Source organism: Dasypus novemcinctus, chromosome 14 (genome assembly GCF_030445035.2).
Source record: "Dasypus novemcinctus isolate mDasNov1 chromosome 14, mDasNov1.1.hap2, whole genome shotgun sequence".
Taxonomy (NCBI): domain Eukaryota; kingdom Metazoa; phylum Chordata; class Mammalia; order Cingulata; family Dasypodidae; genus Dasypus; species Dasypus novemcinctus.
In genome coordinates this window covers 5,036,323-5,063,100 of record NC_080686.1, presented here as the reverse complement: position 1 = coordinate 5,063,100, position 26,778 = coordinate 5,036,323, and the positions used below count along the sequence as shown (strand labels likewise).

At 37.4% G+C, this 26,778-nt stretch overlaps 1 protein-coding gene across 3 annotated transcripts in view; it reads left to right on the top strand.

The window, feature by feature from the left end:
• Positions 1-26,778, top strand: part of LOC101445438 (zinc finger protein 709-like) — a 116,465-nt gene that overhangs the window by 57,783 nt on the left and 31,904 nt on the right. For all 3 annotated transcript variants that reach the window (XM_058275476.2, XM_058275474.2, XM_071207803.1), the window contains 2 exons: positions 20,567-20,649; positions 22,994-23,120. In XM_058275476.2, coding sequence (XP_058131459.1) covers positions 20,617-20,649; positions 22,994-23,120 — 160 coding nt within the window. In that variant the 5' untranslated portion in view covers positions 20,567-20,616. The remainder of the gene's footprint in view (positions 1-20,566; positions 20,650-22,993; positions 23,121-26,778) is intronic.

Here is a 26,778-nt window from a genome sequence, read left to right as displayed (position 1 = left end):
CAATAGTTCTATAGTAGAATACCAGTAAGTTCACTATAATCCATATTTTTTCCTGCATCTTGTGGACTCTGGGTTGGTTATGTCTGCTCCACCTCTATATTGAGAGGAGGCCACATGGCTGTTGGATGCAGTTCTCCTGCTTGGAGTTGTAGGCACTCTCAGGTCCCTGGTGTGGTTGACCGTCTTCACCTCCCTGTTAGCTGACCTTGGTAAGTCCAAGAAACCGGAGAGTAGGAGCTGCAACTCTGCTCTTGCTCAGGACCAGCTGGCACATGACCAGTCCAGAGATTGAAGTCTCCTGGGTATATACCAACCCCAGCATCAACCACAGGTTCAATAAAAGTGATAGAAGAGACATGTGGCGTCTGAGTTCAACTCCATCGCACTCAGGAACACAAATTCCCAGGTAGATATGAACGTTGTTGTGCATATATCAGTTTGTGTCCTTGTTTTCAGTTCTTCTGAGTATATACCCAACAGTGGAATTGCTGGGTCATATGGCAAATCTGTAGCTAATTTTCTGAGAAACCACCAAACTGTCCTCCAGAATGGCTGGATCCTTCTGCATTCCCGCCAGCAGTGGATGAATGTTCCCATCTTTACTACTCAGGCTGTCACACTCCCTTTATTATTTCCTGCAATGCCTGTCTCTTGGTTACAAACTCTTTCTTATTCTATTTATCTCTGAATATTCTAAACTCTCCATTTTTGAATGACAGTCTATGCCATGTGGGTCCAGAATTACTGCAGTTACCCAGGTAGACTGATATAGCACTTGCCTCTCTCCTCTTCTGCCAGGGGTGGGGAATCATATTCCAGCATGCTCAACAATGTAACAGTTTGGGCCAAGTATTCTGCAATTGCCCTGAATGGCTGAGGGACTACTGTCCCTTCAGCCCTTCATGGAGTGGAGATGGAACCACAAGCATACAACAGTTCAGTCTCTATTGGCTGAAAGTACCTGCTGTTGTCTGGAGATGCTGAGGAAACACCAGTTCCCTCCTATCCTGTTGGATCCATTGGTGCCCAGTAGTTCAGTCTCTGTAGGCCAAATGTACCTGCCACTGACTAGAGAGGCTGAGGAAACACCACCCCTCACCTATCCTATGGGGGCCTGGGAGTAGATGCACAGACACCAAACAGTTCAGTCCATACAGGCAAAAAGTGACTACTGTTGTCCGTAAAGGCTGAGGAAACACCAGTTGCCTCTTGTCCTATTGGATGGTGGGGGTGGACACACAGGCACCTAACAGTCCCATCTTTGTGACTAAAATTGCCTACTGTTGCCCAGAAAGACTAAGGAAACACAGCTCCCCTCTTATCCTATTTGGGGATGGCTCTGCAGCTAAAGATGTCTGACTATTCAGTTAGTGTGGGTGAAAAAAACCTCCAGCTACCCAGACAGGCTTGGGAAACACTACCCCATCTTGTCCTATCAAGGGTGGGAGTTGAGCCCCAGGCATGTAACAGTTGAGTTCATGAAGCCAAAAGCACCTGCAGTTGCAATCAGAGGTTGAAGAAACACCAATCACCTCCTATCGTATGGAGGGTGGATGTGGAATTCCAGGTGTCTGACTATCCAGTCTGTACCAGCTAAAAGTGCCTGCAGTTGCTTAGAGAGGCTGGTGGAAGTCCAACCAGCTTCTTCCCTGACAAAGATAGGGCTGGAGCCTTGGCTAGGGCTGCAATTTGTTCTGGGTGAAAAGAATTCAGACACTACCATCTTTGTAATTTTTAATCAGCCCCACTTTCCCTCATGCAGAGAATTAAAATAGTGACTACCAGGCTCTCTTTAACTTGGACAGGTTCAAACAGTAGCAATTAAATTAGGCAGCCAAATTTGCTAATTAGTAGCTGAAGTTGGTGCCCAGCCATTTCTTCCTGCCTCAAAAACAAAACAAAACAAAACAAAACAAAACAAAGCAATATTTTATAAAACCTCCCAAAGATGAAAAGCCCAGGACCAGATGGCCTCATAGATGAAATCTAACAATCATTCAAAGATAATCTGTGCCATTCTTTCTCAAACTCTTCCAAAAAATTGAACAGGAAATAATGCTAACAAACTCATTCTATGGAGACAGCTCACCCTAATGCTAAAACCAGATAAACATACTGTGACAGAAAAATACAGACCAATATCTCTAATGAATATAGATGCAAAAATTCTCAATAAAATACTTGCAAACCCAGTCCAAAATCACATGAAAAGAATTATATACAACAAAGTGGGTTTTATCCTAGGCATGCAAGGTTGGTTCAAGACAAGAAAATTAGTATAATAATCCACATACATAAATTGAAGAACAAAAATCACATGATCCTCTTGATTGATGCAGACAATCATTTGACAAAATGCAAAAACTTTTCTTGATAAAAACAATCTAAAAGATTGGAATAGAAGGAATCTTACTCAATATGTTAGAGTAAATATGAAAAACCTACAGATAGCATTGTATTCAATTGCAAAAGACTCAAAGCTTTCCTGGTGAGTTCCAGAACAAGGCAAGGATGCCCACTGTCACCACTGTTGTTCAACATTGTGCTAGAAGTTCTAGCTAGAGCAGTTAAGCTAGAAAAAGAAATAAAACTCGCCCAGATAGGAAGAAGTAAGACTTGCACTATTTGCTGATGGATCCTGTATTTAGAAAATCATGAAAAATCCACAACATAGAAACTAAAACTAATAGATGAGTTCAATAAAGTGGCAGAGTACAAAATTAATATGCAAAAATCAATAACATTTCTATACACGTACACTACTGATGTGCAATCTGAGGTGGAAATCAGAAAAAGAATTGCATTTAAAATAGTGACTAAAACAATCAAATATTTAGGAATAAACTTAACCAAGACATAAAGGACCTATATTCAAAAATCTACACAACATTGCTAAAAGAAACAAAAGAAGCCTTAAATTAATGAAAGAATATTTTGTGTTCATGGATTGGAAGACTAAATATCTGTAAGATGTCAATTGTACCCAAATTGATTTACAGATTCAGTGCAATCCTGATAAATAACCCAACAGCCTTTTTTTTTTTCAGAAAGGAATATCCGATTATCAAATTTATTTGAAAGGGTAAGAGGCCCTAAATATTTAAAAAATAACTTTAAAAAGAACAAACTTAAAGGACTCTGACTTCTTGAAAAAAACAAGCAAAAACAGTATGGTACTGGCATAAAACAGACAGACTAGCCAGTGGAACTAAATTGAGCACTCAGAAATAGACCCTCACATCTATAGTCAGTTGACTTTTAACAAGGCTGTCAAGCCCTCCCAGCTGGGCAAGAATAGTCTGTTCAACATTGATGCTAAGAAAACTGGATAGCCATTTCCAAAAGAATGAAAGGGGTACCCTATCTCTACCTTATACAACTACATATTTTAATAAAAAGAAATTTATTGCCATATATATCTATCAGTATATGTTTATATATCTCACATGGTTTTTCTAGTGATACTTGTAAAATTATATTCAGATTTCAAAACACTAAAATTAAGAAATTAGTAAAAAGTGAAATCCTTCAAGTCAGTCAAATATAAATTCAAATTCTTAGAAAGAAAACCATAAACTTGCACAGTACTCTATTGTAAGTATTTAAAATTAATTTTTCCCCACATAAACAAAGTTCTAAAACTAGCTTCTCATTTTATCTAATGAGAGATAGTAACAAAATGTCCTAGAGAGAAGTGACTGTGGCTCTATCAGATGAGCTCCATCTACCATATGGGAGGCCCTCGGTTCACATCCTGGGGCCTCCTTGTGAAGTCAGGCTCACCTGAATGCTACAGAGAGCCGCCCAGCCCATCTCAGCAAGGTGACCCAAGAAAAAGAAAGGAGACAAGCAAGAACACAGAAGAGCCCACAGTGAATGGACACAGAGAGCAGACAGCAAGCAAGCCACAATACGGGGAAGGGAAATAAAAATAAATACAGACACAGAAGAACGTATAATGGACACAGAAAGCAGACGACAGCACACAACAAAAGCCACAAGGAAGGGGGATAAAAAAAATGTCCTAGGGAGTACTTTGTGGCCTTTGTGCCCTCCTACATGCTTCTTCTAACTAACGAGTCTCATTTTCATCACGTTAGTGTCAATCACAAATTTTTTTTTTTCTTCATTTTCACATTTCTTTTTTGTTATTATTTTCCTGGTACATAGTAAAAGCCCATAAGTCCATACAAAGTGTACAATCAGTGGTATTTGGTATAATCACATAGTTGTGCATTCATCAATTCAATCAGTTTTAGAGCATTTTCATTATTCTAGAAACAGTAAAAAACAAAAACCAAATAAAACTCACCACCTCTCAATCTCTCTATGCTTACCCTTTCATAGATAGCTGCTATTCTGATTTCTTCTCTCTAGTATATTTGTATTTATATTTTGTAAACAGATTTATATATACAACATCACCCAAATTTGTATTTTACATGAGATTTCACTATTATATACAGTCCCATGTTATATTTTTTAAGCTTTTCTTCTAGTAATTTATATGTCCTTAGATTTTCCTTTTTCTCATGGTCATACCCATATAATAACTCTGCAAGTCACAAACACCATGAATTGTGCTCACCATTTCCATTCATATCCAAAGTTTTACCAAAAAACTTACCTTTTAACCACTTTTGCATAGATTAACTCTCAGCTTTCTAATTTCTAACCTCATTGTATTTTCTGGTCAAATATATTCTAATTATTCCATGGACTTACATAATATATTTAGTTCATAATAGTGCAATCATACATTATTTGTCCTTTTGTTTTTGCTTGCTTCACTCAGCATAATGTCCTCCAGGTTCATCCATGTTGTCATATGCTTCATGAATTCATATTCTTACTGCTGCATAATATTCCATCATGTGTATACACCACATTTTATTCATCAGTTGATGGACACCTGGGTTGTTTCCAAGAATGTCCTTCCATTTATTTAAGACTTCTTCAGGGTTTTTTTGCAATGTTTTATAGTTTTCTTAATACAGGTCCTATATATGTTACATTTATTCCTAAAGGTGATTGTTTTAGTCACTGTTATAAAAGGATATTTTTTCTGATTTACTCTTCAGATTGTACATCAGTAGTGTATAGAAATGGTATTAATTTTTGCATGTTACTCTTGCATTCCTCCAATTCGCTGAACTGTCTATTAGTTCTAATAGCTTTGTTGTGGATTTTTCAGGATTTTCTAGATATAGGATCACTTCATCAGCAAATAGTGAAAATTTTATTTCTTTCTTCCCTATTTGGGTGCTTTTTTTTTTTCTTTTCTTGCCTAATAGCTCTAGCTAGAACTTCTAGCACAGTATTGAATAACAGTGGTGACAGTGCACATCCGTGTTTTGTTCCTAATCTCAGTGGAAAAGCTTTCAGTCTGTCATGCTTGAGTACAGTGTTAGTACAAAGTATATGCACTTTACTGTGTTGAGAAAGTTTCCTTCTATTGCTATTTTTTGGAGTGCTTTTATCATGAACAGGTCTGTATTTTGTCAAATGCCTTTTCTGCATCATTTGAGAAGATTATGTGTTAAGTTTATTCCTAAATATTTGATTCTTTTAGTTGCTATTATAAATGGAATTTTTTTCTTGACTTCCTCCTATGATTGTACATTACAACTGTATAGAGACACCACTGATTTTTGCATATTGATCTTGTATTCTAACACTGTGCTGAAATTGTTTGTTAGCATTAGCAACTTTCCTGTAGGTTTTTGGGGACTTTCTAGATATAGAATCCTGTCATCTGTGAATAGTGAAAATTTTACTTCTTACTTTCTGATTTGGATGCCTTTTTTTCTCTTTCTTGCCTGATTGCTTTAGCCAAAAGTTCTTGCACTATATTGAACAGCAATGGTGACAGTGGGCATCATTGTCTTGTCCTTTTTTTTTTTTTTCCAAATTCTACTCAATTTATTCATTTTTTAAAAAATATTACATTCAAAAAATATGAGGTCCCATTCACCCCCACCGCCCCCACCCCACCACTCCCCCCACAGTAACACTCTCCCCCATCATCATGACACATCCATTGCATCTGGTGAGTACATCTCTGGGCATCGCTGCACCCCATGTCCTGTGGTCCACACCATAGCCCACACTCTCCCATGTTCCATCCAGTGGGCCATGGGAGGACATACAATGTCCGGCAATTGTCCCTGGAGCACCACCCAGGACAACTCCAAGTCCCGAGAATGCCTCCACATCTCATCTCTTCCTCCCATTCCCTGCACCCAGCAGCCACCATGGCCACTTTTTCCACACCAATCTTGTCCTTGATCTCTACAGGAAAGCTTTCAGTCTTTCACCATTGAGTACAATGTTAGCTGTGGGTTTTTCATATATGGCCTTTATCATGTTGAGAAAGTTTCCTCAATTCCTATCTTTTGTAGTATTTTTATCAAGAAAAGATGCTGTATTTTGTCAAATGCCTTTTCTGCATCAGGCTATAAGATCATGTGATTCTTCTTTGATTTATTAGTGTGGTGTATCATGATTGATATTCTTGTGTTGAATGAACCACCCTTGCATGCCTGGTGCAAAACCCACTTGATCATGGTGAATAATTAATGTGTTTTGGACTGATAAGCAAGTATTTTATTGAGGATTTTTGTATCTGTATTCATTAGAGAAATGAGTTTGTAATTTTCTTTTTTCCTAATATCTTTATCTGGCTTTTATATTAGGGTGATATTGGCTTCATAAAATGAGTTTGGTGGCATTATTTCTTGTTCAATTTTTTGGAAGAACCTTAGTAAGATTGGTGTTGAATCTTCTTCAGATGCTTGGTAGAAGTCACCTATGAAACCATCTGGTCCTTGTCTTTTCATTTTGGGGAGCTGTTCAGTGACGGTTTCAATCTCTTTACTTGTGATTGGTTTTTTGAGGTCTTCTATTTCTTCCAGGATCAGTGTAGGTTATTGACACAGTCCTAGTAACTTTTCCATTTTGTCTACATTGTCTAGTTTTTTTGGCACAAAGTTGTTCATAGTATCCTCTTATGATCTCTCTTATTTCTTTGGGTTCAATAGTAATATTCCTGTTTTCATTTTTATTTCATATGTGCATCTTTTTTCTTAGTTTAGCTAAAGGTTTGTAAATTTTGTTAATCTTCTCAAAGATCTAACTTCTGGTTTTGTTAATTCTATTGTTTTTTGTTCTCAATTTTATTTATTTCTACTCTGATCTTTATTTCATTCATTCTGCCTGCTTTGGGATTAGTTTGTTGTTCATTTTCTAGTTCCTCCAGCTATGTAGTCTGTAATTGATTTTAGTCCTTTCTTCTTTTATAACATAAGCATTAAGAGCTATAAATTTCCCTCTCAACACTGCCTTCACTGCATCCTATAGGCTCTGATATGCTATGTTCCCATTGTCATTTTTCTCAAGATATTTGATTTCTCTTGAAATTTCTTCTTTGTCCCACTGATGATTTAAGAGTCTGTTGTTTAATCTACATATATATGTGAATTTTCCCTTTTCCTGTCTCTTAATGATTTCCAAATTTCTTCCATTTTGATCAGAGAAAGTGGTTAGTATAAGTTGAATCTTGTTGATTTTATTGAGATCTGCTTTGTGAACCAACCTAATGTCTGTCCTGGAGAAAGATTCATGAGCACATGAAAAGAATGTATATCTTGCTGTTTTGGGGTGCAGTGTTTTGTATATATCTATTAGGTTTAGTCCATTTATCATACTATTCAAGCTCTACTGTTTCTTTATAGACCCTCTGCCCAGGTGTTCTATCCAATGCTGAAAGTGATATATTGAAGTCTTCAACTATTATTGCAGATATGTCTATTTCTCCCTTCAATTTTGCCAGTGTTTGCATCATGTATTTTGGGATATCCTAGTTAATTACATATACATTTATAATTGTTATTTCTTCCTGGTGAATTGCCGTTTTTAATATATAATGTTCTTCCTTGTCTCTAATAATAGTTTTGCTTTTAAAGTCTATTTCACCTGATATAAGTATAGCTACTCCAGTTTTTTGGGTTTTTTTTTTCAGTTAGTGCATGCATGGGATATCTTTTTCCAACCTTTCACTTTCAATCTATTGGTATCCTTGGGTCTAAGGGAATCTCCTGCAGTCAGCATATAGATGACTCATATTTTCTTACCCATTCTGCCAGTCTGTGTCTTTTGACTGGGCAGTTGAATCCATTAACAGTGTTATTACTGTAAAGGCAGTTCTTATTTCATCCATTTTGAACTTTGGGTTTTGTCATTTTATTTTCACCATTTTTTTAATTTTTATTTTTTATTGTCTTTTTTTAAAAAGATATATAGATCACAAAAAAAAGTTACATAGAAAAGTATAAGAGGTTCCCATATACCCTACACCCCACTCCATCCCTCTCCCTCCCCATCAGTAACCTCTTTATTAGTGTGGCACATTCATTGCATTTGGTAAATATGTTTTGGAGCACTGCTGCACCACATGGATTATAGTTTACATTGTAGTTTACACTCTCCTCCAGTACATTTAGTGGGTTATGGCAGGATATATAATGTCCAGCATCTTCCTTGCAATATCATTTAGGACACCTCCAATTCCCAAAAATGCCCACCTATTACATCTCTTCTTCCCTCTCCCTGCCCTCAGCAACTACCATGACCACTTTCTCTACATCAATGATACAGTTTCTTCCATTGCTCATCACAATAGTTCTATAGTAGAATACCAGTAAGTCCACTCTAATCCATATTTTATTCCTCCAACCTGTGAACTCTGGGATGGTGATGTCCACTCCACCTCTAAATTGAGAAGGGGCTTAGATTCCATTTGGTTGTTGGATGCAATTCTCCTGCTTGTAATTGTAGGCACTCTTGATTCCCTGGTGTGGTGGTTGGCCATCTTCACCTCCCTGTTAGCTGACCTGGGTAAGTCCAACAAACCGGAGAGTAGGTGTTGCAACTCTGCTGAGGCTCAGGGTCCCGCTGGCACAAGGCCAGTCCAGAGATTCAAGTCTCTTGAGTGTACACCAACCCCAGCACCAATCACAGTAAAAGTGACAGAAGAAGCATGTGTAAAAGGTCACATCTAAGTCCAACTCCACCACATTCAGGAGCACAAATTCCAAAATAGGGCCCACTGACAAGGCACTGAACTCCAGAGCCATCTGCCTTAACCATAGAACCTGTGTGTCTCTGTAACCCTCAGGAGCACCAGTACCTGGGTTTGTATCTACTTTGACTGTCTCTAAGATTCTGCTGAGATGTGCACTCACAATTCTTTTGACACTCTCTTCCAAGTCTCTCCTGTCTTTTCTTTGCATGCTACAACCCTTCCTTTAGTATTTAATGCCAAGCCAGTCTTTTTGTTATAAACTCTCTGTTTCTATTTATCTGTAAATATACTAAATTTGCCCTCATTTTTTAAAGATAATCTTACCAGATATAAAATTCTTGGCTGGCAGTTTTTCTCTTGTAGTATCTTGAATATATCATACCACTGTCTTCTTGCCTCAATAATTTCTGATGAGAAACCTATACTTAATCTTATTGAGTATCCCATATGTTACGCATTGCTTTTCTCTTGCTGGTATCAGAATTCTCTTTGTCTTTGGCATTTGATATTCTGATTAGTATATATTGCAGAGTTGGCCTATTTGGATTTATTTGGATGGGGGTATGATGTGCTTTTGGACACAGATATCTATGTTCTTCAATAGGGTTGGGAAATTTTCTACCACTATTTCTTCAAATAGTTTTTCTGTCTCTTTTCCCTTGTCTCCTCCTTCTGGGACACCCATGCACATATGTTTGCATGGCTTTTGCTATCATTAGATACCTGAGACCCTTTTCATTCTTTTACATTCTTTTCTTCGTCTGTTCTTTCATCTGTTCACTTTTGGAGGTCATGTCTTCAGGTTCACTGATTCTTTCTTCTGCCTCCTCAAATTTGCTGTTATATGCCTCCAGTGTATTTTTAATTTCATTTATTGCATCTTTTGTTCCTATAAGATCTGCTGTTTTTCTATGCTTGTTTTCAGATTCTTTGTGATCACCCAGTGTCTTCTTTATATCCTTAATCTCATTAGCCAACTCATTTCAATTATTAAAGAGATTGGTTTGAACATCTATGATTAGTTTCTCAACTCCTTTATGTCATCTGGAGGCTTATCTTTTTCCTTTAATTGGGGCATATCTTCCTGTTTCTTGGTATGGATAGTAATTTTTTGTTGTTGTCTTGACATGTGTCTTACTAGATGTATTTATTCTGGGTGCTGTTTCTCCCTTTAGTTTAGGGCTTTCTTGTCTTTTCTCCCTTGGGGTTGTGTAGTAGGTGCCAAGGATGCAGCTGGTGCTGTAAACTATGGAGGCTGAAGCTGCCCGCATTCCTCAGGAATTTATGAAGCTTCTCCAGTCTTTCTCCTCTGCCAGGGTAGGGACAGAGCTTCAGCCATGTGTAATAATCCAAGTTGTGCAGTACAAAATTGTCTATAGTTGCATGGAGAGACTGATGAAGCTTCACACCCCTTCCTCACCTACGTAGGGTGGAGATGGAGCTGCAGTTGTGGGCAGCAATCTATGCTATACAGGTCCAAAATGACCAGTTACCCATGTAGTCTTACGTAGCACCAGCTCTCCTACCTTGCTGAGTGTGTGGATTGACCCTCTGGAGTGATCAACAATCTAATCCATTTGGGTCAAATACACTGGCAGTTGCCCTGAGGAGCTGAGGGAGTACTGTTCCTTCTGCTCTTTAGGTGGTGGGAATGGAACTACCAGTGCCCAACAGTTCAGTCCCTGTATGCTGAAAGTACCCATTGTTGCCCAGAGAGCCTGAAGGAACACCATTCCCCTCCTATCCTATTGGGTGGTGGGGTGAATCCACAGGCACCCAAAAGTTGAGACCCTTTAGGCTGAGAGTACCTGCCATTGTCCATAGAGGCTGAGGAGACTCCAGTACCCCCATTCTATTAGTACATGGGATTAGATCCACAGGCACCCAAAAGTTCAGTCCCTGTAGGCCGAAAGTACCCACCATTGCCTAGAGAGGCTGAGGAAACACAAGCACCTTCCTATCCTATTGTGGCATGTGGGTAGATCTACAAGTACCCATCAGTTCAGGATATGTGGGCCAAAAGCATCTGCAGTTACCAGAGAGACTGCACAAACACAGTCCCTCTCTTATCCTGTTTGGGGTGGGGGTGGAGCCACAGGTGCCCAACAGTCAAGTTTGTGCAGGCAAAATGTGCTTGTAGTTACCCTAAGAGACTGAGGGAACACCAGCCCCCTCCTATCCTATCAGGGTGCAGAGGTGGAGATGTATTCAAAGGTGCTCAACAATCCAGTTTGTGTGGGCTGAAAATGCCTGCAGTTGCTCAGAGAGGCTAAGGAAACCCAGTTCCTCTACTATCCTATTGGGATACAGGGATGCAGCTCCAGGTTTCTGATTATTCACTCTCTATCAGCCAGAAGCACCTGCAGTTCCCTTGAGAACTGTGTGCAGGACCCACTGGCTTCCTCCCTGCTGGTGGTGGGGCTGGAACCTAGGTTAGGGCTGCAATCTGATCTTGGTGGAAAGAAGCCAGTCCTTAACTTCTCTGATTTTCAGTCAGCCCAGTTCCCCCTCATGCTGGGAGTGGAGTCAGAATGGCAGCTACCAGCCTCTTTCTAACTTGGACAGGTTTAATTAAACCTTAGCTGTTCCAAAGATTATACATTAGCCAGCTGAGTTCCCCAATTAGTAGATGAAGCTGGTGAAAAACCACATCTTCCTCCCATATTTAAGGGAAGTGGAGCTTCTAACTCCAGCCATGGAATAGCTTCTGAGGTGACTTGCATTGTTCCTCTAATGTATTTTTTTAACCCCCCCCCCCCTTGTAGCTTTTTACGTGCTGTCTGCTCTCTGTGTCCATTCACTGGACAATCTCATCCATTCTATCTTTCATTCCCATAAAATCTGTTACATTTCTTTACGGGTTTTCAAATTGTTCTTTATGCCCATTCAGTTTTTTTCTGAATATCCTTTATCTCTTCAGTCTTATTTTCCTTAAATTCTTTAAATTGATTCAGGAGAGTTGCATGAGTATCATTGATTAATTATCTTAAATCCTGTGTCTCTTTAGTATATTTAGTCTGTTTCTTTGGTTGGACCATCTCTTTCTGCTTCCTAGTATAGCTTGCAATTTTTTCCTGATGTATAGACATTTGAATATGTTGGTGAATTTACTCTGTTGGTCAATTTCTCTCTCTTGCCTTTTTTTTTTTTAATAGGTCTTTTTTGATATATGGTTCAACTTATTCTAAGTCTTTAAAATTGCCCAGCTTAAGTTATGGAAATCATGCTAGGAAATCATTAATGGTGTGCAGATTTTCACCTAGGATTTAGGGTATAGAGAAACCCAAAAGCAGTTTCTGTCCATGCAATTTCTATACTGGCCAGCAGATGACACTCAGCAGTGCACCTCTCCACAAAAGTGTTTCATTCTCTGCTTTCCTTTACTTTAGTCTGGCCAGAGCAGAAATTCAAAGCATTCTTGCTGGCTGAATTCACTGAAGAGAAGCCCCTTGACTCCCTTTCTCTTTTCCCTTGTAGCCGCTTACAGGAAGAAAGATGTCTGTTCCACTCTCAGTTGACTGCAGTGGGCCTGGGGTTTTATCCTAGCTTTATTTATTTGGGATGTGGGAGGGAATTACTTCCCAGCTACAGTGTGGGTTTTGTAACTCTTGTTTTTTGGTTTGAGTTGTTCATCTCTCTGATCCTCAACCTCCTGGGAGTAGTGTAGCACTCTCCTGATCTGCTAACACCCAAAGCAGGTCCTGCAGACAATTTGGCTTTTCACTGTTTTTGTGAGAGAGCTGAGCTCTTCCTGCCTACTCAGACACCATCTTCCCAGAGCTCTTTATTTTTAATCCCAGCCTTTCTCCAGAGATTTCAAGCTCTTTGCCTATACAGAACTAGTATATCTGGTTTCCTGTGTATCTCCAGGACATTGACTATTTCCTATTATGAAGAATGTACTGTAAAGTGTTTATTGCCATTCAGTCGTCCTTCTCAATGGCCTTATCTCTTATTTTCCAGTATCATAAGAGGATTTTAACTTTTTAATTATCTTCTAAATCCAATCAACATGAACACAATTCATCACATTGAATGAAATCCTGATTAAGTTCAGTATCTGCAGTTTGTGCATTTAGGGTTTGTTCCCTGGAATGGATCACTCTTTGGATTTATTAAATGTGTTCCCTATACAATGGAAATACAAAGAAAGTTTGCATTTTGCCATTGATAAAGAAACTAAACAGTGCAGAATTTTGGGAGAAGAGTAAAGTATGGCTTTTCTGTAGCACCTGCCTCAGAATTGAGTAGACCTCAATGTCCTCTTATTTTTTTGATTCTTGGGAGTTCCCCAAACTATGAAATGTGACCTGGCCTTCCCTTATTACCATTTATGAATAATGTCAATTCTCATACATTGATTCTGTCAAACTACTATCTTAAAAATTTTAAATTTTATTGGTATGTGATTTTTACTTCTCCAGTTTTTCAGTCTCTTTCCAAATGAGGCCAACCTTTTCCAATGAGCCACAATTAGTGAGTTTATCCTCACCTCCTGCTCACTCCTCAGTGTACTCTGATATGGCTTATACCTTCTGCACTTATATGCACTGCCCTTAAGAAGTTCCTTGCCTCCATCTCAGTGACACCACTGAAAGCCTCTTACCTTGTTATTCCTCAGCAAATTCCCTGATTTCCTCTTTCTATCATCCAGTTCTTTCCTGGTCTTATAGCTCACAATACTGTCGGATTTTTCTGGCCCCACTTTACATATTTTCAAGCTATTTCTGAAACATTAAACGTTGAAACTCATTAGAACACAGTCCCAGCTCTTCCTTTACTTCCATCTTTCTATGTAGGCAGTATTTTTCATTTATTTGGCTTGCTTATCATCTATGATTATAAAACCTAGACTTTCCTGTCCAAATATCACATCTGAGTTCCAAATCTGAAAATATATTCTGCACTGAGATTCCCATTGTTTTATCATGAGTAACTTAGATGTACTCATGACCTTTTGAAAGTCTGACTGTCTTTAATAACCCAACCAGATTGGATTAAATTACCTGTCACACAGTAGCTCAGTAAAGAAATTTTGATGCTCTTCTTCATTCAAAATATTGGTATTCCTATGGAAGATTTTCTATCTCCAAAAAAGGAATAAATCTAGATCATGTAACAAATAACCTTGCATTTTTTTTCCTTTAAATCGTGTCTTCTAAAGTGGCACTTAAACCCCATAGGGCCAGAATATATGTTTTACTATTTGCTAGTATGACTCTGTGTTTTTGAACATGCCTAGCTCAGAGTTGTCCTCCAACATATACACATTTATGAAAAAAGATAATCATTTTCTTGAAAGATATTGTTTGGAAATGAAAGTGATCAGAAGGATCAGTGGGCTTGGTGCTTGACATAGCACAATAGACACACTGAACTAGGCTAGGAAGAAAAAGTAGCTTTACTGGCCAGTGGAGGACTGGAGATCAAAACAATATCAAATTGGGCTTCCTGTTCAGGGGTTTTCTTACAGATTTTATACAGGTTTGAAACAAAGAAATTTAATCATTGAGTTGTGCTCTCTGGGAAAAGGCTATAGAGATTCTCTATTGTTTTTTCCTGGTTAACATCAAGATACATAATATTCCTGGGGTCTCGAATTCTTAAGGTGATAAAGATCCAGTGATGCATTCTGTGTTTACATCATTCAATTTTCTTTAAAAAATAAATAAAATGTCTGGTTAATATAAAAAAAGTAGACAGATCTATGTGCTTTCCTACAGAAATTTTATGTCTACCCTAAGGTGCTTGTTAGGTTACATGTATATTACATTTTTGTCTTGCTACAGAAACTAGGCTGAGAACACATAGGGCTATATAAGAAGACCATGGAAATGGAATAATTGATTACCTAAAATGCATGATACAAAGTAATGAAATGCAATTGTTTTCATTTCGGAAGAGTGAATTAAAAAATAGCAAAATATGTATTTGGATATAAATACCTATACCTAAAATGGAAATACATTGCTTGAAATACACTAAATTATTTCTACAGAAATAATTTCTTCTTGGTTTCAAGATATATCTGAATAATTTTGTAATCAATTCATATGATTACTACTAACTAGAGAGATAATTCATACTAGGTTAAGTGAGATCATAGTCAGGAGATGACTTATAATCTCTACACCTTTTCAAAAGATCTTTGAGTCAAGCCTGCCTCTAGGAAGACTGAAATGAAAAAATAAACGGGAGTGAGAGAGGAGCAGAATTTTACTGCCCACAATTTCTTTCATTAATTGGCTTACCTTAAAAGGAAATGTAAAGATGACTGACAAATGTTATCTGTGAATGCTTTAGATTTTGTTGTTATGTTCTTGTTTTGCTTTAGTGTATTCCATTACCGTCATGGTTTTCTGGTACTGGTAGTAGTTTTTTAATGCATTGTTTTAAGATTTATTTTATTTATTTCTCCCCCTTCCCCCCTCCCCCCCACCTTGTTCGTGCTCATTGTCTACCCTCTGTGTCTGTTCTTTTTGTACTCTCTGTCTCTACTTGTCTTTCTAGGGGGCACCGGGACCATGCCTGGAACCTCCAATATGGGAGAACCTAATTGCTCAAGCCATATCCACTCCCTGCTTGTTTTGTCTCTTGTTGTGTCTCCTCATTGGGTCTTCTCATTACATCAACTTACCACACCAGCCCATTGCATCAGCTAGCTGTCTTGCTCATCTTCTTTAGGAGGCACCAGGAACTGAACTCAGGACCTCCCATGTGGTAGGCAGGCACTCAACTGCTTGAACCATATCTTCTCCCTGCTAGTAGTTAACCTATGCACTAAAATCCTTGGGCAATGGAGTATTGATTAAGAGGGCCAGATTGCTACCATTGTTTATTTTTTTATTTGTGTCTTGAGGATTAAAAAGCAAAAGAAGAAAAGCATGTTGGGGGAAGCAGATGTGGCTCAAGCAATTGGGCTCCCATCTACCATATGGGAGGTCCAGGGTTTGTTTCCTGGGGCCTCTTGGTGAAGGCATCCTGGCCTGTATGGTGAGCTGGCCTAAGTGGAGTGCTGGCCCATGCAGGAGTGCTGGCAAGCTGGACTGAGCAGAGAGATGGTGCAGCAAAGTGACACAATGAAAAGAGACACAGAGGAGAGACAGTAAGAGACACAACAGACCAGGGAGCTGAGGTGGCACAAGAGATTGAGCACCTCTCTCCCACCCCAGAAAGGCCCAGGATCAGTTCCTGGTGCTGCCTAAAGTGAAGACAAGCAGACATGGAAAAATGCACACCAAATGGACACAGAGAGCAGACAGTGGGGTGGGGAGAGAAATAAATAAATAAAGAGATAGATAGGGAAATGGACTTGGCCCAGTGGTTAGGGCATCCGTCTACCACATGGGAGGTCTGTGGTTCAAACCCTGGACCTCCTTGACCTGTGTGGAGTTGGCCCGTGCGCAGTGCTGATGCGCACAAGGAGTGCCGTGCAGGGGTGTCCCCCATGTAGAGGAGCCCCTCGCGCAAGGAGTGCACCCCACAAGGAGAGCCGTCCAGTGCAAAAGAAAGTTCAGCCTGCCCAGGAATGGCGCCACACACATGGAGAACTGACGCAGCAAGATGACACAACTAAAAGAGACACAGATTCCCGTGCCACTGACAACAACAGAAGTGGACAAAAAAGAACACACAGCAAATGGACACAGAGAACAGACAACTGGGGGGAGGGAGAGAGAAATAAAAAAAATAAATAAATAGATAAATCAATATTTTTTAAAAGGCTATTGGTCTGCTAATACCTGCTAGAAGTTACTATATATATATTTTTTTGGTTTATTTGAAGAATATGGCACTGCCTTCTCTTTCATAAAGGTCCATACTGATGGGAACAACTCATCTGGGGGATAGATTATAGAACCATATGTTGCAAACTGGATATCCTCATAGAAATCAATGCATAGTACTTAAATATATTCGATAGGCTTAGTGGCTTAAAATATAGGATGTAGCTCTAATTACAGTAATGCATCTCAGTGGTCATAAAGGAAAAATATTTTCTGGTAGCTGCTTCTTTGATAGTGCCAACAATTATTTAACACCACTAAAGTAGTAAGCTTTGTTAAAACTCAATATAAGCTGAAAACTGTTAAAGCATATACAAGCATGCAGTGATACTAATTTTAGTTTTAAAATTCTTTAAAACCTGGCTTATTAATACAGAAATCAACAATGAAAGTTAATCAATTTTGGGAACCCCTAATACTTTGAAGTTTGAAGGTAGATCTGACATAATGAGACCTAAACTGGATGGTCTTTCCCTTGCTTGATAGTAAAGTATATACACTCTAGATCAATTAATACTTTCCTTGTATATTTTTTCAGCACAAATATTTCTACTTATATAGAGTCACATGGATGACTCAGAAAATATTGGTACATTCCTATTCCTCTTAGATATACAGATTAGTAAGAATGTTCTTGCTGTAGATGCTTTAGGGTACTTACCCAGCACAACCAAAATCAATAAAAGTGTGTGGTATCTTTTGAAAAAGCAGCAAGGTTGATTTTGAGAGCTTTAGAAGAAAGTGAATAACACAAGGTGGGCCTTGAATAGAGTTATCTTGACTAACATCTGACTTAAAGAAGATGTGTCTTTGAATTACAGGCCTGACGATATCAACTACTTAGAAAGAATGCTTGCTCTGAAAATGTTGCTTTTTCTAGAGAGAAAGAAGTTCTGAACTAAACACATGGTGAAAGCAGCCTCATTAAAACTTGGATTCCTTGCATTCTCTGTCAATTTGGATTCTTATGCATAAGGGAGAGAATTTTAACCAGGTCCTAATTTATTTTGTAAAATAATTTTCTTTTTAATGAGAAAGTATTATTTAATTTGGCTGCAGGCAGTTGGGCCCAGGCCATCTGAAGTCAGGTTAATTTATTTTGGATATACATTTGATTATTTGTTCATTTTCAAGGGAAAATTCGTTTAATATATTATCATTCAGGAAAGGATTTTATGTAGTTAGACCAGGGAGAGAGACCAATGAAAGAACACATAAATATCCAAGGAAAAATTATAGTGACCTGAAGGAGTAGTAGAACAGTAATACAGGGTATAGAAAGTGCAAAGGATACCTTAGGTTTGGGGTTAGTGAAGGGATCTATGAGGAAATGACAAAAAAGATACTGAAGGAACATGATTACAATTCAGGAAAGGGTTTGAGGGAAATTTCTGTGTTCACTGCTGAAATAACAGACCGGCAAAAATGTATTTCTGTGTTTCTGAGTGATAATTTCCTTGAATGCCTGGAGGAGTCCTAACTTAAAATTACTGAACTTGAAGGAAAGTCTTTTGTCAAAGGGGCATACCTTGATTATATTTTTCCTGATTGAAATCTAGGTAAATCATAAAGTAAGCTCTAGAAGTGGAGAATTTATTTTAGATTTCCGGGATCATTTCTGGTGATAATGTCTTGAGTTAAATTTGATTTTTTTTTGCTTCTATCTATGAAAATAGAGATGTTCACTGTCACTTTAGAGCCAACAGTGGAATATATTGAAGCATTTGAGTGTGAGATTGTCATGACAAAATACAGAAATGAGAGAGAAAGGGAGCTACAGTTAAGCCTTGGGTTATTCTAATAATATTGTTTGAGGAGTGCCATGCAGAACACAAGAGGAAGTTGTGATTAGAAAATGTCCAGTTCTTCTTTATTTCCAAGCTATAGACTGAGGCACACATACTGGGTATATTCATGGGGAACTTATTGGAGAAGGTAGCATGAGTTATTTAAGAGGAAGTCTGTGATGATAATTAACTCATCATTTAAAGTTGTGTTAGAAAAGGATAAAAGTACTTATAAAGATTGTGAAAGAAGAGAAAGGAGATTAGGCACAAAAGGAAATAAGCACAGGGCATTTTGGCTTAGATGAGAGCCAATAAGGTCAAATGATGAGGTGATTGTGATAAGAGAGAGGGGTAGCTTGGTAAAGATTTCAAAGAGAAACAGGAAAGACAATTCAGTTGGAGACATTCAACTTAATCAGGTGACAAGACCCTTCAATGAGAGAGAAGGAGTAACTAATGTATATGATGCAAGAATAAATGTAGACATTATGGTAGTAAGTTGAGGTGATTTTTTAAATTATATCACTCACCTGGTTACTATGAGGTTAATCTCAACTGGTAAAAATATTGTGAAATGTTAAAATATGTGCTATTCAAAACTCTGGGACTTGAAGTGGTTATGGAGGAGGAAGAATGACTCAATTATCAAGATGTCTGTTTTCCAGGTGAAAGCACTAGGAATTGTGATTCTGTATTTAGACATAAAGCAAGAACTTAGTAATGTAGTATGTCACATGCAGTAATAAATATGATAGGAAATTAAAGTCACCTCTTACGTGGGCAAATGTGGTAAATAGTAAGATATTTATTGACAGATGGGGTAATTAGAGTGATAACAAGAATGGTCTCAGAAAGGATATGCAGAAAAATATTTGCTTGACATACATCTGGCAGTAAATATTACATGAGTTGGAAGCTATGTTTGGGAAATGGGTTCAATGCAATGGGAGTTTCCTTGTGTGAGGAGAACCTATGCATGGGGTGTAATTGTAATAAACTATTTGAAGAGAAGTGTGGATAACAGTGTGAGAATGTTATTGAAATGAGAGATGACATTCCAGGTAATATCTGGGTATGCCATGTAGCCCCTAATATGTTTGAAATTGGGATACAAGAAGGAAAAATCAAACTCTAGCTGTGTGTTTTCTTGACCACCTAAAGTTTGTCCTATTACTTCAGCTTTCTGAACCTCTATTTAGGACATTTGTTATATGGGTAAATTAACATTTCTCAGCTGGGTCACTGAAAAGATTAAATTGAAAACATAATGAATAAAATCATTTTCTTTCTGGACTTGAGGTACAAATGGCTTTTAATCCTAGCTCTGATCAACCCCATAATAATATGTATTCTTAACTTTCTTAGTTGATTTCCAAATGCATAGTGGTGAAATGTATAACTCAGTGTTAAGGGGATTGCATTGTTAGACATCATATATGGAAGAACCAAGATGATTTATGACAAATATATACAGAATTTCAGGTTCATGATGGAGCTGGAAGGGTGTGAGAGTCCTGAAGACAGAAATGCATATGAGAGAACCAATGCTAGTGCAAAAACCAAGAATAATTATAACTGAGAAATTCCAGTCTGCCTCTACTGATGGTGAGGATCTAATTCCAGAGATGATTTTGGTCAGGGATTCCAATGTTTTGGAATCAGGGAAGAATTAAAATTCCCTGACCATCACAGACAAGTTAATAAATACAATTCATGGATTTTCATGTTCTTGTCTATATACTGAAGGTACTCATGTCATCTTTATTAGCCAGAGAAGACAAGATCTCCAGTCTCTTGATGCTGGGAAAGGAGAATCCTCCCTGGGACTGAGTGGTTTGGCATTCATGACAGATGGGCCTGAAAATTGTGGTCAGGACTTGAATCTTGTCCTTTTTTTCCTTCATTCTCAGCTTTGCTCACCTGCTGGTCTGGTTATGAGTGAAAATATAGAGGAAGATAGATGCCAGCTAAGGTATTGACAATGTACTCACAGGTGAGTAGGGAATTCTTGTTAACTGAAATTACACCTCTGTTGCCAGCAGATGGGAAGATTTCCCCAGTTGGTGTGTATATTCCAAGTGTATTCAGGAACTATTCAAATTCAAGAATCTGAGCTTAAATTAAGTTTATACAGAACTCATTAATGATGGCAATTAGGGACTGATCAAAGAGAATTCTTCCAACCATTTCAAGAGTTCATTCCAGCTTTCATATAGACTTATGTGTTCTCTGAAAAGATGGATTTCTTTTTCTTACCCAACCCATGGCCCCATTGAATAAATAATGAATTTATGATTCATGTTAGCACCTGAGATTGGCCTAAGCATGTGATGAATAGAGGTGATAGAGATTGAGTAAGAACAGAAGTTTACAGTCAGAAGGGAGGCTGAGTTTTCAGCTATTGCATTAAGTCAAGCCAACATTACGGGTACTGTGGTGTAAAGGTAGGCATATTTGCCAGAAGCGCATGAGTAGGTTAGTAAATTAAAGGAAATGAGGAAACATCTATTTGTTTTTCTTAATTGTAATTAAAGTTTTGATGGAATAAAATTGCACAGTTTGAAACATTTTTTAAAAAGAAAACTCTAATTCCCTTACCACTGTTGATCAAATTTCCCAACTTCAAATTCTCATTCAAACTTACTCAAATTCTGTAAATGGATGCAATGTACAGGAATTATTTTTTCCTTCCTTGTGGCTGTGGATTGAGGAGATGCATAATAGGTAGAATAAAATTTATTTCTCTGAAAATATTTGAAGACTTGGAGAAACCAGAACCAATGAGAATTCTTTTAATCTTTTCATAGACAAATGAGATGAAGATAAAAGTGAGAAAATGAAAACTGATATTTGTAGACCCCAGAAAAAGTTTAGATTGAGAGGTCTCCTACCATAGGAATGGTCAGTCTAAGGCCATGTATCAGTATAACAGTTGCACAAATCCCTGGCTTGTGACCCTGAACCATCTGTAGTTATACATTATAATGAATACCCGAGATATGCGGCACTGAGGACAGCAGGCCTTACTGATCCTGATTTCTACAGGAAACCTATTTAGTTTTACAGAAGTCTGCTATTTTAATGAATAATAGAACTGTTAATTGAATTTAGGTAGAAATCTATTCACACATTAACTTATTGTGTTTGAAAATCTATTTTTTATGTACTTTTTAACTTTTTTAAAAGATACTTCGATTACATAAATGTTACATAAAAAATTAGGAGATTCCCATGTGCCCCTTTCCCTACCCCTCCCACATTTTTGCACAGTAACAACATGCTTCATTAGTATGTTTACATTCGTTACAATTGATGAACACATTTTGGAGCATTGCCACTAAGTGTGGATTATAGTTTACATTGTAGTTTACACTCTCCCACACAATTTTTACGTTAAAGCAAGATATATAATGGCCTGTATCTGTCATTCAATGTCATTCAGGACGATCCCAAGTCCTGAACATGTCCCCATATTACACCTGTTTTTCCCTCTCCCTCTCCTCATCAATGGTATAAGTTCCTCTATTGCTAGAATCACAATTAATGTATAGGAGAATACCAGTAAGTCTACTTTATCCATTGTTCATTCCCCAATCCTGAGGATTTGGGGATGGTTATGCCCATTCCACCTCTAATTGAGAGGGGAGTTAGCTCCCATAGGGCAGATAGATGGAACTATCTTGCTTGCAGTTGCAGACTCTCTGTTCCTTGGGATGGTCATTGTCCATCATCATCTCCTTGTTAGTTGTCCTGGGTGAGTACAATGAATTGAAGAGTAGGTGTTGTAACTCTGTTGAGATTCAGTGCCCAGTTGGCACATGTACAGCCCAAAGATTTAAGTCTTTTGGACATATACTTCATAATATATTCTTAAGTGATTTTTAAGTGAGAAGAAATTGAATTCATCTATATAGAGGAATAATCTAACCATAGTCATTTATTTAAAATTATATATCATGAGTATCGTTTGCCTTATTGTTATAAGTGTAAATTTACTTAAAATTGTTGGGAAAGATTGATTTAGGTATGAATGCTTGAATGAAAACTTTATAATCAGCAGCAGGAAGGAAGTTTATTGGGAAATTTTCAGGCATATATCATACCCCATATTATTTGATTTTCTTTGCAATGTAGTATGTATTCAGAGTGTGTATGTGTGTGAGAGTGCATCTGAAAGGGATATGGCAGTTCAGCATTGATAATAATGTTACTGGAAACCCATAAACATTTTTACTTTTTATATACAGTTTCTCCTGTAGTGCTGTTATTTTGTACTTTACACTTAGGACATTGGTAAAGATAGCCCTGTATGAACACAAATTTCTGTGATGATTCAGGAGTTAGTGACCTTCAAAGATGTGGCTGTAGACTTCACCCAGGAAGAATGGGACCTGTTAGACACATCCCAGAGAAAGCTGTTCAGAGAAGTGATGCTGGAGAATATCAGTAACCTGGTCTCAGTAGGTGAGACCCTTAAAATTTATCTACCATCTATATCTATTACCTATCTGTCAGCTATCTAACCTAGGTACCTATGTATTTATTATAAATCATCTTTTATTTATTTACTCAAATGTCTGTCAACTTCTCCATATTTTATAATCTTTATATTTTTCATACTTGCTCTTATATGTTTCTTATATTATATTTTTATATTCTATAATTTTACTAAATTTGTATTGTGTTATAAAAAATTAAACTGCCTAAATGAATACTTTTTCCTTATATTTTATTTATATCTAGTTAATTCCAACAAAATGTAATCTTCATGACCAAAACTTAATGTCTTTCTTGAACCTCAGTTTTCAGCACTGAGGGCTGTCCTGAGAACTTAATGAATACTTTTTTAATTAATTTTTTTTTTATTTTTAAAGAAGCATTAATTCAGTGACGTCATGTAGTATTTGTCCTACAGTGCCTGGTTTACTTCACTCAGCATAAAATCTTTAAGATTCATCCATATTATCCCATGTGTTAATACTGCATTCCTTCTTAGAGCTGAGTAATATTCCATTGTATGTACATACCACAGTTTGCATATCCATTCATCTGTTGATGGACTTTGTGTTGCTTCCAACTTTTGGCAATAGTGAATAATGCAGTTATGAACATTGATGCGCAATATATCTAGTCATGTCCCTGCTTTCAATTTTTCTGGGTATATACTCAGCAGTGGGATTGCTGGATCATATGGGAGTTCATAATTAGCTTCCTGAGGAACTGCTAAACTCCTCCACAATGGCTGCAACATTCTCCATTCCCACCAGGAGTAGATAAGTTTTCCCTTTCCTCCACATCCTCGCCAATACTTGTGTAAGAGAGTGTCTCATTGTACTTTTGATTTGTATTTCCCATCTTTTTATGTGTTATTTAGCCACTTGTATTTCTTCTTTGGAGAAGTGTCTATGCAATCACTTGCCCATTTTTGAATGGGTTTTTTATCTTTTCATTTTCAAGATGAATGATTTCTTTATATATACTGTATATTGGGTTCATATGGGACAGATGGTTCCCAAATATTTTCTGCCTTTACACTTTCTTGCAGACCTCTCTGAAACCCAAAGCATTTTAATTTTGAGAAGGACTCATTTATCTATTTTTTTCTTTCATTGCTCATGCTTTGGCTATAAACTTTATGAAACCATTTCCTACTACAGGATCTTATAGAGGCTTCCCTACATTATTTTCCAAGATCTTTATGCTCTTGACTCTCATAAATTTGATCTTTGATCCATCTTGAGTTAATTTTTGTATAGGATATGAAATGGTAAAACTCATTCTTTGGATATGGATATCCATTTCTCCAAGCACAAGTTGTTGAAGATGCCATGCTTTCCCAGGTGAGCAGGCTTGTGACTTTGTTGAATATCAGTCAGATTTATATGTGAGGATCTATATCAGAACTCTCAGCTCTGCTTCATTTGTCAGTATGTCTACCCTGGTGTCAATACCATGTAGTTTTAATCACTGTAGTTTTGCAGTGTGTTTTTAAATCAGGTAGTGTGATTCCTTCAATTTCATTTTTCTTTTTCAATATGTCTTTGGATATTCAGTATGTCTTGCCCATTCAAATAAATTTCATAGTTAACTTCTCCAATTCTGTAAAATATGCTGTTGTAATTTTCATTGTGCTAACATTAAATCTGTGAAACTGTTTGTGGAGGATAGATACCTTGATGTTTAGTCTTCTTACCAATGAATAGGGAAAATTGTTAGAATTATTTAGGTCTTCTTTTATTCCCTTTAAAAATGTTGTATAGTTTTCAATGTACAAGTCCTTTACATCTTTAGTTGTTTATTCCTAGGTATTTAATTCTTTTAGGTGTAATTGTAAGTGGAATTTTTATTGATTTCCCCTGATATTCCTCATTATTTCTGTATAGAAATGCTACTGGTTTTTGCATGTTGATCTTACATACTACCACTTTACTGAACTCATCAGCTCTAAAAGCTTTGTTTTAGATTTCTTAGGAATTTCTATGTGTAGGATCATGTCATCTGCAACTAGTGAAACTTGTACTTCTTTTCCAATTTGGATGCCTGTATTAGTCTGCCAAAGGGGTGCTGATGCAAAATACCAGAAATTGGTTGGTTTTTGTAAAGGGTATTTATTTGGGGTAGGAGTTTACAGATACCAGACCATTAAGCACAAGTTACTTCCCTCACAAAAGTCTATTTGGAGCAAGATGGCTGTTGACATCTGTGAAAGTTCAGGCTTCTTGGGTTCCTATATTCCTGGGGCTTGCTTTTCTCTGGGTTCAAGGTTCCTTTTTTCCTGGAGGTGACTTCTCTTTCCTCTGTGTTCTGACTTCCCAAGGCTCCAGCTTAAATCCTCAGCATCAAATACCAACATCAAAACTCCAACATCACAAAACCTCAACTCTATTCTTTTCAATGCCTTTTAACCTAATCATAACTCAATCATGCCCAGGCACAGATCAGATTACAAACATAATCCATTATTTCTTTTTGGAATTAATCAATAATATCAGACTGCTACAATGCCCTTTATATTTATTCTTGCCTAAGTGCTTGAACAAGTACTTCTAACACAGTGTTAAATAAGAACCGTCAAAGTGGGCATCCCTGTCTTGTTCTGGATCTTAGAGGGGAAACATTGAACGTTTTACTATTTAATATGATGTTAGCTGTGAGTTTTTCATATATACCCTTTATCATGTTGAGGAAATTTCCTTCTATTCCTATCATTTGAAGTGTTTTTATCAGGACAGTGTGCTGTACTATCTCAATTGCTTTTTCAGCATCTATTGAGATGATCATGATCATGTGATTTTTTTTTTCAATCTGTTAATGTGGTGGATTACATTGACTGATTTTCTTATGTTGGACCATCCTTGTATACGAGGGATGAAACGTATTTAGTCATGATGTTTTATTATTTTAATGTGTTATTGAATATGGTTGTCAAGTATTTTGTTGAGGATTTTAGCATCTAGGTTCATTACAGAGATTGGTGATAGCTTTCCTTTTTTGTGATGTCCTTGTGTGGCTTTGGTATCAGGGTGATGTCAGCATCGTAGAATAAGTTAAGCAATGTTCCCTCCAGTTCTATTTTTTGGAAGCATTTAAGCAGGATTGGTGTTAGTTCTTTCTGGAATGTTGGGTAAAGTTCGCGTGTGAAGCCATCTGGACTTGGGCTCTTCTTATTTGGGATGTTTTTGATGACCGATTCAATCTCATTGCTTGTGTTTCAGCCTGCAGAACTCCCTTTAATATTTGCTGAAAGTCAGGCTTCTTATTGACCAACTCTATTAATTTCTCTTTATCTGTGAATATTTTAAACGCTTCTCATTTTTGAATGTGTGCTTTGCTGGATAGAAAATTCTTGGCTGGAAGTTTTTTGTTTTTTTTTTCTTTTAGCACCTTATGTATGTCATAACACTGCCTTCTTGCCTCCATATTTTCAAATGAGAAATCAATACAGTCTTATCAAGCTTCCCTTGTATATGATGGATCTCTTTTCTCTTGCTGCTTTCAGGGCTCTCAGTCTTGAGCTTTGGCCAATTTGATAAGTATATATCTCGCAGTAGACCTGTTAAGATTTATATTGTTTGGGTTGCACTATGTTTCCTGGACATGTATGTCCATGTACCTTAAAAGA